At 32.8% G+C, this 16,344-nt stretch overlaps 1 protein-coding gene across 1 annotated transcript in view; it reads left to right on the top strand.

Annotated features, from left to right (window-relative positions):
• TENM2 (Teneurin-2) overlaps positions 1–16,344 on the top strand; it is a 152,594-nt gene that overhangs the window by 23,942 nt on the left and 112,308 nt on the right. Inside the window, exon 3 of the mRNA XM_051210976.1 lies at positions 14,287–14,815. Within this exon, the coding sequence (XP_051071001.1) occupies positions 14,287–14,815 (529 nt within the window). The remainder of the gene's footprint in view (positions 1–14,286; positions 14,816–16,344) is intronic.

Raw genomic sequence — 16,344 nt, 5'->3', positions numbered from 1 at the left:
CGCGAAATTAAGAACACAAAGACTAGTATAATGAAGATTTATTGACCCCAAAACACGACGACGACGACCTTAGTCGAAAAGCACACTCATTTATATATTGATTGTACACTTATTTTGATTAATAATTAAGATGTAATCACATATATGAAAATACTTAGAGTTATAACAAATCATATACTGAGCATAGCTCATGTCAATTAAATACAAGAATATCGTATATTATACAGAATAAAATATCATACGAGAAAAAAAACAATTACTACACTGAATGATCATCGCATTGAATCGAAACGGAAGTAATCTTGAACAAAACTCATAATGAGTAAATCAATCGAATTTTGACTTCTTTCCATCATATCACAGGTGAAGATAACCATTGTAGCAATATCATCTTCAGCAGTGGGCTTCAACATACACATGTGAAAAATCATGATCCTCAAATAAAACACGGGGAATACCAACCCAATTACACTTGATATAGAAACTTTGGAAAACGTGTAATCTTTCACGTACCTGGACAGCGTAATCGATGAACAAAGAGGATCCGATGCAAACGTAAAGGCAAGTATTAGCAAAGCACGAACAGCATTCCTACACTTGAATAACATATGGGACTCAAAACAACTGTCAACCAATATCAAAGTGAGAATTTTCAATACGATCGTCAAAACAGTCCGATTGTACAGAGTTGAAACGTGGAGAACTACTACAACTATTGTCAAAAAGGTACAATTATTTATTTACGTAAGATACTCAACATCCATTGACCGGGTACCATCAACAGCAGCCTACTGTGGGAGATGACAAACCAGCTTCCAGCTGAACGGGAAGTTAGGAAAAGACGCTGGAAGTGGATAGGAAACACATCGAGGAAATCATCAAACTGTATCATGAGGTAAGCTGTAACTTGGAATCCTGAAGGGAAAGGTAAAAGAGGAAGACCAAAGAATAAATTGTGCCAGGAATTGAATGTAGACATCAAAAGAATAAATAGCACCTGGAAACAACTTGAAAGGAGTTGGATGGAGAGTGCTAGTGGACTCCCTATGCTCCTCCATAAGGGTTAATTGGCGTATGTAAAGTAAGCTTGTAAATATTAAAAGTGCACGTGAATATATACTCAGTTTAGTGACTTTTTGTATATTTGTGTTATCGTTTTTACAAATATGATGAGATTCTTTCAAATTGTGAAGTACTGGTAAAATCGTTTATTTGTTTTTTCTATAGTTCACCAAATGATGACACGTAACTCGTTTTCACTTTGCGATACCGTTAACAGCTAGATCACCTGTCTTAATCTTTTAGCATACCATAAAGTGCCTATCATTGTAGTATATAATGGTGTATTGTGTAAGTAGTATAATTAGCATTATATGATCAAATAATCACATGAGATTACTATCCATTATTATGCATTAATCCGTGTTGAATGTGAACAATAAACTGAATTGTTCATAAGTATTACTCATTTACTGTCATAATTGGAAATTGATTACCTCAACTTGATTCGACATTTCAACTCTTCCATAATTTTTTATTCACAAACCCAACAATTTTCATGTTCATACAGATCAGTCTTTAACATATTCATTTTTCCCATACCTTAAACATTCACTCTTAAGTCAACAGAATTAACCTGTAAGTAAGTAAGTATTAATAATGATAATAGTAAAGACAATAACAAATAAGTGAAAGATTTTCGTCCTATTCCTCATTTATGTTATTTTATCTTTTCTTAATCAAACGTTTATTTGTATTTTGATGATTATTCATCAATCAAATTACTAATATTTCATTTCCAATCCGTGTGTTGAAATAAATGTGATTTTAATTTATTAGACTTTAGGATAAGCAATTGAAGGGAAGCTTTCTTAGAAGAAATCCGGGAAGATTTTTTATCTTACTTGAATAAAGAATATTTGATATGAATATGGATTTGTTTAATTCTGTTACTCCACCCCTCCACATTCACATACTTTTTATATGTCTATGTACGTATAAAGAATGAGTGTGTTAAGATTTGTCTACAAATAATCACTGACTTATTATATAAGTGCAATGACTGAAACCAGCGACCTTTTAACGTTTCGCAAATTTCACACAATCAGTGACGTATATTGCAACAAGACATTCATCTTTATATAATACACAATGCCATAAAATGATGAAAATATAACATTTGCAATGATCTGTGAATCAAAGGTGGTTTGCAACAGTTTTAGCCTTTTGATGAATAAGAATTCATCCATGTTTGATAAAAGTAGGAACATATGTTTTCTGAATATTTAAGTAGTCTATCATCCACTTGTCCTTTCCCTCTTCTTCAGTTCCTATTCAAAATTTCGGCAAAATGGAACTTATCTGTGCCATTAAAAATTCTGCAAAGAAAAAATCTTAAAGTTCAAGTGGAATTTTTCAGTGCCAATCAGTCAATCATAATCAGCATACAGTCCGGCACAAATGTATCTCAGTTCATGTTACCATAAGATGGTAGTCGACACGAAACCCTGGATCTCAACATAGTGCACGTAATGTCCAGTCACCTAGACTAGTGGCCACATTGCAACTTGATTGATGGGCCCTGACACACATGACATTGTTCACCACGCAGTGATCAATCAATTGTAAATACAGGTTACCATGGCAAGTCTGCACAATGGGATAAAATTAACAAGATCAATACTAACAGAATCAAGATAATTGTAGCGACATTGGTAGTGAGAAAAGTCAAATATAGGAAGTGGGGTTCGAAAAGATTAAAACCCGAAATCCAGAACGGAACAAATAGGGGATGGATCTTTGTCGTTGTGACTGATAATGAGCTATGCTACCGAAGTTATCAAACTTCTGCTCGCGGCTAAAGTGCAAACCTCAAGTCAGGCAGTCCCCGCTCATTAACACTGGTTACTGCAACAGTTACTAACCCCAGGGAATAATACCACGTCTTATCCTTCCCTGTAGCTTTCTTTTAGCCTACTCAAACCATCCAAGATTGGGTTTCCACGTGAACAGTAAATGGGTGAACCTAATAGAGATTTTGAGTGCAGTATCTCTTGTTTCATAATGTCCTTTTATGTGGTAATTTCAAGGTTTTGGGTGCAATTCCATAGGGGATATTTGATGCGCACTAGTGAATAATCTCTGATTTTGTTAATAAAATAGTCCACTGGTCTCTAATTTACAATAGTTCTGTACCCGGTGTCAGTACATGGTAAACATTAATTTCAACTTGTACAAAATATTTGTCTCGACGTCTATTAGAAGTAATATTTTCATAAACCAACAATAATAGCTACTAAACAATATTTATTCTTCATTAATGATGAAGAGATTAATGGTAATTTGTGTACCGGGTCAGTATTTTCACATGGCTCAGAACTATTAAACATACATGTTCAAAATAAATTGTACATGTGCATGTTGCTTATTAATGTTCATCTATTTATCTATCTATTTTTTTCATAATTCAAATTATTGGACACTTATTCGTGAGAACTTCAATAGTTTCCTGTCGCTTTTTATTATAAATAATATTTAGATGCGCTACCTGTTTTAATGAATTGTGTATACTATTTGTAATTAATATATGGTATGCTAATCCTTCAGAAAATTTGGGTTTCTCGAAATCCTCAATTAATTATGGCTTTTAATTATAAACAAAAAATTTTTTGAAAAACAGTAATCCCGCATTTAATGAATTAGTAGCATAATATTTTTATAAGTTTCGGATTTTCCACTTATGTATCAAGTTTTACTGAAGTGAACCGTATAACTAACCATGATTCATAATGTCTTCGAACTATTGCTGAGTTTAGTAGTGTGCTAACAAATATCAGAAAAATTGCTACTTTTATTGAAGCCAGTTTTGTAGACTGATAATACTAAATCTATCGATTTTATAGTAGTCCGTTTTTTCTGTAAAGAATATTTTGAGTGTGTAGGACAGCCCATGCGCTAGCTGTTATGCTTAAGTTGAATAGAGACGATGGACATTTAAAAAATTCGAAGCTTACCACATCCAATTCGGCTTCGCCCACCTGTTATCTTTTCTGTTTTAATTTCTATTGTTGAGTGTGGGTGAAGAAAGTATTTTAGACGTAAAGCTGCCGTCACATCTCTCACACATGAATAATGTATTCACGTAAGTGAACGTATTTACCCATTTCACGATTGTTTACCTTTGTTATATACAACTTCTAGGTCAGGTCAACTACTAAATTTTTTCGTCTAGACGAAGGAAGGACAAGAAAGTTAGTTTGCCCAAAATAACCATCAAAATAATAATAATATTATTATTATTATTGTCTCGCCTAATTTACATCAAATGTCGTACACTTACGCCCTTTCATGATTGTTATTATCATTATAATTATCGATCTTCAACTCTGACCCGAATGTTAATTAATTCATTTCTTTCTATGGTATAAGCTTGCTAGTTGCTTTATATGTGGCATTAATATCATTTTACATACACGTATAACCTTGAATAGAGTATTTCTATTGGGCGATAGAGTAATAACAACATAGTGAACAAACAAACATTCTTGTAAGTATAATGCTGACAAATGTACACATAAGTTCTTTTTGTTCATACTACCTTACCTAGTTATTCACAGACAGACTTAGCTAAATGATTGAATAAAAGAAAATGAGAAGCCCATACAACAGTGAATCACTGATTTAAACACTGCGTTTAATCCCATTCTAGGTTATGGTAAACATTGTTGAGAGTTTTTTTTCTAACAATGAAGGACCTATGTAGTCCTCACCAGAAATTGATTGTTCTTCAATTCATGACGATTACGAGTGAATAATCCTATATCAATACTTATATCCCATTAAATCACTTATTTGTTGAATTAAAAACGTTATTCTGCTTCATCTGTGATTAAATATTGGTATAAATCAGTCATCCTATATTATTAGATTATTGAGATTATTTATCACCAACACTGTGCCGTTAATAAGAATAACATTCCAGTCAAGTCTGGAAATTCATGAGAAATTTGTCCCATTGATATAGCATTTAAATTTAATGCAGTTTTATCAATGTTCGCAATCTTTTAAGCGAATTGATTCGGTTCTAGTAAACATGCGTTTGACAAATCGAATTAATCGAAAGATTTCAATTCTTTTACAAAGATGCCACCTTAGCGAATAGGTTATTGATTACTTTTGTAGACATCTCGAACTATACCTGCGTAATATTATTCATTACTCTGATGTAAGTGTTTTTCGTAGAATTTTATGATGGGAAATCTGAAATGATACTGTACAATTTCTTCTGTATGTCATTTGGCTTTTTAAAGCTGCTCAGTAGGTTTGGATTTGGTTAATTATCATCGACTTTTAATATATGGAGTTGATCCAAGTTAGGTAACACTTCATTTCCGGTTAGTCCTAGCAACTGTCACTTGGCAGTTAAAAGGTGAAAAGTAGGTTGTAAATTCTGAAGAAGTAATTAGCATTGTTGTTTCTTAACAGCACGTTTTTCAGAAAAAGTATTTTTGTACTAGTTTGATGTTCTCTGATTGTATCACAAATCATCGTATACAAAGATGGCGATTACATGTGAAAGATGTCACAGAAAATCCAAAGTTGATCAAACCAGTAGCTTGGTGGTAGAGGAAATTAACTGTCCAAAGTATCCTAGTTTTAAGCCATTTTAAATGTATTTCATAGTGTATTGTACATTCAGACTATACAATAAGTTTCTACAAGCCACTTAAATTTTAATCTAATCCTGTTGGAATCAAACTGAGAAGACCCAAGCTAATTAGCTTGTTTGGATTATGAACAGTTAGGTATCTCTTTCTTTAGTTAACAGTGTTAAAAGTGAAATAATCTATCCCTCCAGCACTTACGTTTTATAGCTCAATTATCTTCTAAGTAACACAACATATTTTCATTTTAAAAGTATGCGAAAAACTGCAAGTCACTTTCTATCGTTTAGTACCTTTTGTGATTTTTTATCTAAATATTATAGTGTTTATTTTCTACCGCCTTAACGACATTTTAGTTATATTTACACATTGTTTTGTTTTATCTTTACATCTCGCGGAACAAATTTTACCGATTTGTATCCGCTTCTGCGCTAGGTATTGATTGGGAGTGAACTTCAGATTTAAAAGTTGACCAACTTTTTTAATCATTAGAGATAAGTATTTAACAAAGGAATGCTGTTTATATACATATGTATAATTTACAGTCATAAAAATCATTTGATTAGTCGAGTTAGAGAAAAAAACTCCTGCTACATATCTGTATATTTTTCAGCACTTAATTTTATTGTATTTTCTAGAGAAAAATTGCTCTGTACAATCGTATCTAGAATATTTTGCTTTTAAAAGTAATCATTTTTTATAGCCTGTTCAATAAGAATATTTGTCTGGCTAATAGAGTAGTCCAAGTGTGTTCATTTATAATATTAAGAGAGCATTGTTATCTGTATGGATAATTTATAGTATCATTTGTCACGACCCACAACAAAAACGATTAGACTGCATAACTTGGACGACTTCGCTTCACGCCACTTTACTATATTAGTAAATTATTTCTTTATTTTCTTTTTGTTGTTTTGTTATTATGAATTTTATCTCTCTTATTGATAATATATTCAAGACAAAAGCATACATTTGGTTTCGTGTTGTCTTTAGGTGTTTACAATCGTGTGCTTTCACTTCGACTACACATTCGGATAGTATTATCAACGAATTATTTTTATTGTTATACTTACAAATAATAGCTGACAAAGTATTGTCAAAACTTCAGTTTGTCCTTCCAATTATTAGTTCATGCATACATGTATAGAATACCTAATATTTAATAGGTTGGGTATTTTTAATTGCCTACTTAACCGACAACAGATATCCGAAACATTTAGCATATTAACATATTATGCAAACAAATTATCTTTTCCACATTGTTGGAAACAATGTTTTTTTATTTGGAAGCTTATAACTTGCAGAAGAAAAGCCACTCTTGTCTGCGTATATATCCGTTTAAGAATGTGAGAATTATCAGTAACCTTAAGTCAATTACTTCTTTCAATCAAGTTGGTGTTGCTTTTTCCTCATCCTTCTTAATTATCGAACTGCTTAAATGTGTGCATATTCAAATTTAAATAAATAAACGTGCATAGAAGTCATGGCACTATACATAAATCAAGGCTTCTAACTGCTAACAGCTGACTGTGTTTCCAATTTTCCGATCACACACATCGTCGTCATCGTATATTTTTCTTTCTTTAAAAGTAGATTCCCTAATTCCAAGAATAGTTCGTGCTGTTTTTAATTCCCAGTGATAGTTTTACAATAATGATCGGGAATTAAAATGTAAACATCGTGTCACATTCCATTTCCTGGTGTGCTTCAATTTTGTTGCGATATGAGAAAGTACTAAAAGTTGACATTGTATTTGTTGATGTGAGTTAACACTATAATCAAACTGAAGTAGAAATAGTTACACATCATCCTGAAATTTTCAAACAATCAATAAAGCTCTATAATAGCATCTTTAAGCATGATGATGTGCGATACTAATATCAATCTCGAGGTTGTACCAGGCTCGCACTTTTCACTAATTTAGACAATATACTTCCAGGTTCTTATTACTACTTTATAATTATCTCTCTGTATGAATCAGTGCATAGAATCCCATGAACTGAAGCCACACTTTATATCTGAAGACTAGTGATAATACCCAACTGCTTAAACCGAGGTAGGTGGAAAGCGACTCGAATCTGCGACCTAGCAGTCGAAAGTTATATGCCATAACAACTTAACCACTTCGGTTATAGTTTTTTAATAGTTGAAAATTAGTAGTTTTAGGTGAAATAGCCTTCTCACTTATGAGTACTCAACAGCTAAATTAAAATTAATCCACCAGTGAACGTTTTATTGGATTTATGGTTGAGGTTAGCAGTGTGGTGTGTGCTACTTATATCGACATAAGTAGTATATGACGTTAGTCGTGAACGGAATGTCTGACAGCGGAGAGACAATAGTATCGAACAGTAAAGAATGGAAAGAGAATGCAATTTGTATGAAAACGCGAGAACAATGAAGTCTGAGTCATTTTGAGACAATTGATGGACATTTTGCAGATTAAGCGTTTACTGTATGATTGTTAGATTTTATTAACAAGTCCCGTAATTGTGTATCAGATGCATTCGGTTGTCCCTCACTCGTGTTCTCTTCACTACAGTAGTAGTGAAATAACGAAAAGCCATCAGTTAGTTGTCTGATATTTTCAACTATGTTTCGATTAGTCTTACATTTTTAGAACTATATTTTTAAATCCCAAGTGATATGACCAAACGTTTGTTTTCTTTCAGTTAACAGTTATACTAGTTTTTGAATCCAAAACATGGGTCTCATTACTAGTGAATAAAATTTGACAAATAATTACTAGGAATAATTGCTAGTTATCGAGCACTTCACCTTTGCTACCGAATCGTTATATATCTAACAGTTTGGCTTAATTATCTTTAAATCAGAAAGAGAACATTTTTTCATAGAAATACCATTTTTGGATGATAAAAACTCATAAATACTTCGAAATAATTGTTTTCAAGCATTCCGACTTATTTTACACAGGAAACTGTCTGAAACTATTAAAAATGTCTACATTTAATTTGTTTATTGCTGACGTAAACTAGTGTTCATGAGACAAAATGTAAATCTGCTTTAATTTTACTAAAGCGATATCCAATGTACCTTAAACCGTTGTATAAAATCTTTAATATAGGTACAGCTATTCACGATTGATTGCTTTTGGTTTCACCTTTGACCTAGTTAACTTGAATATAGAAATTAGGCGAACAATTTAAATCTGCCTTAAAAATATATATATATATTAATAAATAGTTTACGAAGAACCATGATTATACTTCTTTCTTATTTTAACATCTTAAGAATTTTTTCTGGTAACAAACTCCTGAACGTCTTTTTTTTGAAAGGTCACTGAACTAGAAAAGTATATATGTCTGACTTGATAGGTAAACAAATTTGTGAAAGTAAGGTTGGAGTGAAACTTGATAACAAAGCTGTTATTCAGTCAGTTAACAATTATAAATATTTCATCAGTCAGCAAACATTCTGATATACAAAACCTGTACCCTTCCTATATATTGACAATAATAAATTAGATATCATCGCGTGAATGGAATGTTTTCCACGAAACAAGATTTGCAGACAATGGTGTTACATCATCCAATTATGTACTGTATAACATATTAATTGTATAGAGATTTTATGATAAACTTGTGTTTCACGTTTTCGACGTCCGTCTTTATATTTAATAATGCAGTTATTAATCAATTTGTAACACGGAAATGACATTAACATTACTGTGTAATTTCATATGGAAACACTTACCTACGGCAACATTACTTCTCTATGAACAGATATTAGTACATCCTGATTTATCTTGTTTGCTTAATTCATGTCATTCAATACATTAAGAAAATCTGACTACATCTCAACAATTCACCTTTCATGTTTCCTAAACAGTTCGAATTTTCTCAAGGGTACGAGTACCATAGCGTAATAAATCTAATAAAATTTAACCCCTTGGAAAGTGCTTCTCTCGCATTAATTCTGGTTGCGTATAACAGTCAATTACTATTCTTATTCTATGTGGGACTAATCAAAATGTGCCATTTGATAGACTAAAATGTGTAGTTTGTTAATTTTTATACGCATAATTCATTTTAGTAAATAATTTACAATATTTAATCTTTTATTCTAGATCTTAAGATAGACAATAGACTCAGCTTGCTTCTAACAATTATTATCAAAGCACCATAAAATTTCATTCACTTCATTCTTTATGTAACTCAAAATACATTTTCATTCCTGTCGCTATTAAGTTTTTCTTTTGTCCTTAGCCTTTATTTGTCTATTTCAAAGTTTGTAGTGTTTTGGGTTTTTGGTTTTGTCGAATTATTTGGATTGTCTTTGTTAGCAAAATAAGATTATAAGAATCTATAGGGACAGTTTATAGTCCCATTTCTTTACTAAATAAAACTTATTTTTAATAAATCTGCATGTATCGTATAGTGTATATGTCTACTCTTTCAGCTTTAGTAATTTCCCTTTGATGTTCACTTGACCTCACCTCGGCAACACGGAGAGCCAATGAGATACACCCTGGATTTATCTGGTGACGCAATGGCCAGCTCTCGTGGACTGGCAGGAGTAGGCATAGCACTAAGCATGAGGGCTGAACAAGCACTGTTAGAGTGGATCCCTGCTAACAGTCGTTTATGTGCTCTTCGGCTAAACGGCTCCGTGAGAGCTCGGAAAGATAGGGACACACGTCGTTGCCTTTTTGTCGTTTCTGCCTACACTCCCACCGACTGCAGCTCAGATGAAGTGAAAGGTGAATTTTACAGAAACCATCATAGACCTATTGATGGAAATTACATTCTCGTCTACTGAATTCTCGGGTATTGATCTCCTTCCAGGAGGTCCACTTATCGACTTAGAATATGCAGATGACATAGTCCTGTTTGGTGAAGACGCTGATAAAATGCAGAGTATTTTGGTAGCACTAAGCAACAATACCAGAATGTTTCATATGCGCTTCTCTCCCTCTAAATGCAAGCTGCTGCTTCAGGACTGGTCTGCGTCAACACCTGAACTAAGGATAGGGAGTGAAGTAGTCGAACGCGTTGACAACTTCACTTATCTTGGAAGTCTGATCAGCCCTAATGGGTTGGTGTCTGACGAAATCTCAGCACTGATTCGAAAAGCTCGCTTGGCTTTTGCCAACTTACTTCACCTATGGCGAAGGCGAGATATCCGTCTATCAATAAAAGGACGAGTATACTGCGCGGCAGTCCGTTCTGTTTTAATTTACGGCAATGAAACATGGCCATTGAGAGTAGAAGACACTCGTAAGCTACTAGTATTTGACCACAGATGCCTTAGAAATATTGCTGGCGTCTGCTGGGATCACCGGGTAAGTAATAGCGAGGTTAGACGCAGGATATTAGGGAATGATGGTAAATCAGTTGATGAGGTTGTGAATTTTCATCGACTGAGATGGTTGGGCCACGTGTTACGTATGCCCAAACACCGATTACCACGAAGTGCAATGCTAACCGGCTAGGGTTTGTATTATTTGAATGTTACCCTTAGGACTTGAGACGTTTGAAATAAAATTAAGATGTAGTTATCGCTTGGACCTGTAATTCATTTTTGACACGAATTAAGTCTTGTTTTCCATGCTGTGAAACCTGAAAGTATTGTGTTTAATCCTATTTAATAGCGAGGGCTCTCCCTGCCTGTAAATTCTAAGTTTATATAGAATTGTAGTTTTGTGGTTTATTAGTTCTTATCGGTTCTCTAACCTTTTTCTGTTCTTTACGAAAATCACCTTCAAATCACATACAATCTCCATAAAATCACCTATGCAATTAAAATGAGCCTAATAAAAAGGTAATATTTCATATATTTTAATGTGTTACTCGAATTTCTTATAGTTTCTTATTTATTGCTTTACTTAAATAAACAAGTTAAACCACCTGTCATTGAATTCATGTTTTGTTTATTTGTTTTTTAATATCATTTTTGGATATTTTTCATTTCCAATGATTCTTATGCAGTGTATTAGATGTTTTCAATCAATATGATTACTCAGCTAGTTATCTCACTGACGTTTGTTGTTCAACACGCTTTCTCTGTCCTTATTTATTTGCTATATGGAACAATGCTTGTATAAATTATCATATGATTTTCAATTTCGGTTATCTTGTCTACTGACTAATATATCTTTCTTTCTCTTGTTTTTTCCTTATATTTCTTTATAAAAAAACATAATTCTATTAGTCAGATTATTCAGTATGATACATTTTATTCATTGTAATTATCTTAAATTATTTAGTATTTATTTCTTTATGGACATGTGGTTTTCAGTTTAATTATTACATGTTGAGTGATTGTGTTAATCCAGAGTTCACATGAAATTCCTAACTATTAGAAATTCAAGAATATTAGTCACTTGATTTTAGACTTCAGTCCCGTCATTGTTAACGAATTAGTGACGTTAATTGGAATCATTAATGAGTAAAAATTAACCGAGATTTTGCAAAATTAGTACAGATCTGGAATTGGTTCCCTCTGAATAATATCCGAACATTTTGCATTGTTCATTGAAATTGAAGGGGTATACCATTAGCGAATTCTAAGCTAACAGAAATAACACTCTTCACTATGGAGAGTTACGACTCACCAACTCAGCATAGTTGCATATTACGTCATAAACTATCCGTTTCTCTTAACCATTCTTACTAATTTCAAACAATGATCTTCATATTAACGCCCGACATTATGTAGACTATCTGTAAACCAATTAAACGGGTTATTTATTCGACATATAAAAGTAAAAACTTCTCAGCGTTATATGTCGATACATATTTTATGAACATGTGAACAATTGTTTCAAACAAGATTATCAACCATCCGGAAAAGTCGAACTCAACAACTGTACCTGCTAACAACAAATGTTTTGACCCGTTTCTCTTTAAAAAAATCCATTCGTTCAGAGGTTTAGAATTATATATATATATATATAAAATTTGAAATTTCTGTTTTCTATACAGGTATAAATTAATAATTACAGGAAATCTTAATACAGTGGTTGTTTGTTTTTGAAGAAAATGAATATTTATATCTTCCAATGTTTCATTTGTCTGGTTGATAAAATACATAACTTAGAGCTACAATTTTATTTAGTCCTCTGTTGTTTATTGTATGCTTGCGATTTGTTACCAGCTGGTATGTATCGATTTGAATACACTGATATTTAAATCACGTTTTTGTTACTTGGATCGTTACAAATTAGTTGTTCCTGTTTTTAAATTATCTCAATATATTCTTGATATGAAGGAGTTAATCTCTCATATTAAGTGCGTCAGTTAATAGTTACCATGTTTGTACATTCCATGAATATATGATCATGGACAGGTTGAACCAAAAAAGTAATAAATTGTAATCGAAAATAAAATGGATTAGTCTGTTCATATTCTTTACTTTCATATGGATAATTTTATTTCATTGCATATCTCAAAATTGTACACATTTAATAAATTTTTGTTTTCACATGTACACTAAATTCGTTGGCTTTCAATTTGCCAGCAACAACTTTTTACCGTAGATCATCTGTCATAGTTTAGCTAGTCATTTGGTATCATTCATAACATCACATGAAAATCAACTGATCTGTTAAAGTTAATCTACCATTTATTCTCTAACTGCACTTTTGTTCCTTTTTTACCAAAAAATGATTATAGTAGACCAACTGAAGAAAATTAGATTTTAGGCATTTCCTTCACTATAAGCTTATTCTCATCCCTAATTTTTAATACGATTTTATTCCCCTTTTGATTGATATAAGATAGAAAAAGCAGTTTCAGTTCATCTCGCTCCCGTCTATGCTTGGTGGGCGGCCTATGCTCCTCCATAAGAGTTAAAAGGCGTAAGGCCATTTATTCGTTAGGCTCTCTTTCCAGCCATCTATCGAACAATCTTCATTTGTTATGACGTCTCTCTTTATGAAACACGTATTCTGTTCTTTTTTTCTTCACCAAGAATTATTCCATCTTATTGCATATTCATCGATACTATTCGTCATTAAATTTACTTTGTTTCCTTTCAACGAAAAATTTTGGTCTTCAGACAGTACGGTCAGTTCCTATGGATGTTTTTTACCCTATGCCACAAAAATGACTTAAAATGATTATGTCCTTGGTAGATTATTTATCAAAGGCGAGATTTTTTGTATATTGTTATCGATACAAACTCTTGTTATTTGATTGTGAAAATGTAGTCGTGAATTTATCTGCCCCTTCTTTTTGATATACTATCATGGAAAGCATTGTGTAGCTCAGAAGTTTGTGTCTTTGCTATTGATTATACTTTAGATGTGAGACCTTTCTTACTATTTCATTCCGAAAGACAACCATGTAATGCTCAAAATATAGTGTCATGTTGACACGTTTCCATAACACAATCTCGTCACTTTTTCATCTTCCTGAAATGCTCAACACATGTATTGCAAACTTGATTTCACTAATTCCTCTTTTCTTTACGTATCCTAACTTCAGTAAAAGCTAGGTAAATAATTCATTCATTAGCTTGAATTCTTGCACATAATCGTTGAACTTCAACGTTTACCTGTTACTTTCATTTCTTGTAAGATAGAACATTACTTTGAAGTACATTATTTGGTTTTGACATATAATCCTAACTGTTACTTACACGTTGTTGTCTTTTTTAATAGCTGCTTTATTGAATGCTGAGACTAATAAATTACTTCAATTACAACAAGCTAAACTAATAGCTCAACATCAAGTTGGTTTGGTGGAACAACAATTACGTCAGCAACAGCAGCAGCAACAACAACAGCAACAACTTCTAGCTGCTGCTGTGGCTGCCAACAGTTTAATGCAAAATCCCACAGTAAATGGTCATACTCTATCAAATGGATCATATCTTCAAGGTTTCGGTACATATGGTCGTACATCACGGCCTGGTTCGACCATCCCACCTTCTATGCAGTCATATTTATCCCCAGGAAATTTATTAGCTGTTCAGCAGCAACAGCAATTAGAAGCAAATCAATTATTATTATTAAACGATGCAAGTGTACAAATGTCGACATTGAATTTTACGGGCTCTCCATCTGTGAATCTATTGAATTCAGAATTAAATGAAGCAGCCAGTATAAGCAAATCATCCGCAGACTGTGGTGGTGGAGGCGGAGGATCAGGTTCAGTGGTTTATGAAAACTCCTACAGCTCATTCAATAAGTAAGCTTCGTACCATTAATTTCTTTTTTTTATTTCGAAGTATTCTTATTTAAATTAATATATATTTGCTATAAGAACTATTAATGCTTATCTACATTCCCTGTTACACTCTCTAGGAATCGAATAATGTTAACTTACACATGCGCACTCACAATTCATTCATTTATCTTCACAGTCTGAACTTTTCACATGATTCACATATAACTGTTATCCTACTTACTAAAGTCGACATCTGAATATGATTGGATAAGCACAGCATAGATTTGGTTTGATAGTTAAACACTATACGTTTCTCTGATAATTTTGATTTTGATTATGATCCTGAAGAAGTCCAGATAAGTTTTTTGGACGAAACGTTGTAATTACTTAAATTTCAGCCGCCGAGATTATTTCAAACATAATCACACATAATGTCTTCTCTATAATCGGCGTTCAAGTTCTGTCAAACTATTTGTTCTAATATTGACGAATATTCGTATAATGTTCCTTTTATTTGTTTAATAGTAAATATTGTTATTTCTCTCAAAACATTCTCAATGCATCATGAAGTTTCATTCATAAGGATGAGATATATTTTGTTGTTTTGTTGTGAAATACCTTGTGGTTAGGAGGGCTTGTTTTCCAGCCATTAGGTCCTGGGTCCGAACCCCACTCTACCTACCTGTTTGAACAGTCGAATAGTGTCATTGCTCCATGTACTTATTATAGCCCATATCCGAGTTCTAGTGAATGAGTCAATTTATTTTTATATTTTACTTCTTGATAGAACTCGATAATAAAACTCTACTGTCATAAAAGCCACTGTCGGAGCTTACTGCAAATCTTTTTGCCTTGGAAGAATTCCATTATTACCAAATCTATATATTTTTGTTAGTTACATCAGCTGAATAAACTATGCACTCTGAAAACTGCTCGTTCTATCCCAATTTTAAGCTTCATCAGGTTTTCTTCTGATCAGCTCAAAATCTCAATAAAATGTAAGACTCAAAGTTTACTTAAAACCTTTATCCTTAATTGTTAGATATTACCAATCCTATGTGGTAATTCATTTTCTCATTATGACATTTTAGTTCTTTATTTGATTATGGGTACTATTGAAGATGTTCATATCAAAACAATAAATATGTGGACAACCTGGAAGCACTAAACGGCCTTTCACCTTAGCATGAGACTCCTCAGCTGTTCTCCGTCCAGTGCTCCCAAGTTTTCAATGGTTGCCTAATTTACATCGGATCATCATTTCAATAAAATTCAATCATCTCCAGAACCTTACACTCAAAATTCTTCACAGTATCTAATCTTGAAGACCCTGTCTATGTTTAATTACACGTAATACAGTTTTTGTCCCTTTATAGGTGTAGTTATTGATCCATATGATGCAACTTAAGAATTCGTCGTGCATTTATGTTTTAAACTGTGAATCACATCTGTTGTCTAATATCCAATGACACTTTCCGACTACTCATCCCCAATTGGAATAGGTTTCAATCCACTGCGTTGTGGATCAGGGTTGATCGCCTTCATTGCTG

The sequence above is a fragment of the Schistosoma haematobium genome, chromosome ZW, assembly GCF_000699445.3.
Source record: "Schistosoma haematobium chromosome ZW, whole genome shotgun sequence".
Lineage (NCBI taxonomy): Eukaryota > Metazoa > Platyhelminthes > Trematoda > Strigeidida > Schistosomatidae > Schistosoma > Schistosoma haematobium.
The sequence above is the reverse complement of the archived record's forward strand: the minus strand, read 5'-3'. Positions and strand labels throughout refer to the sequence as shown.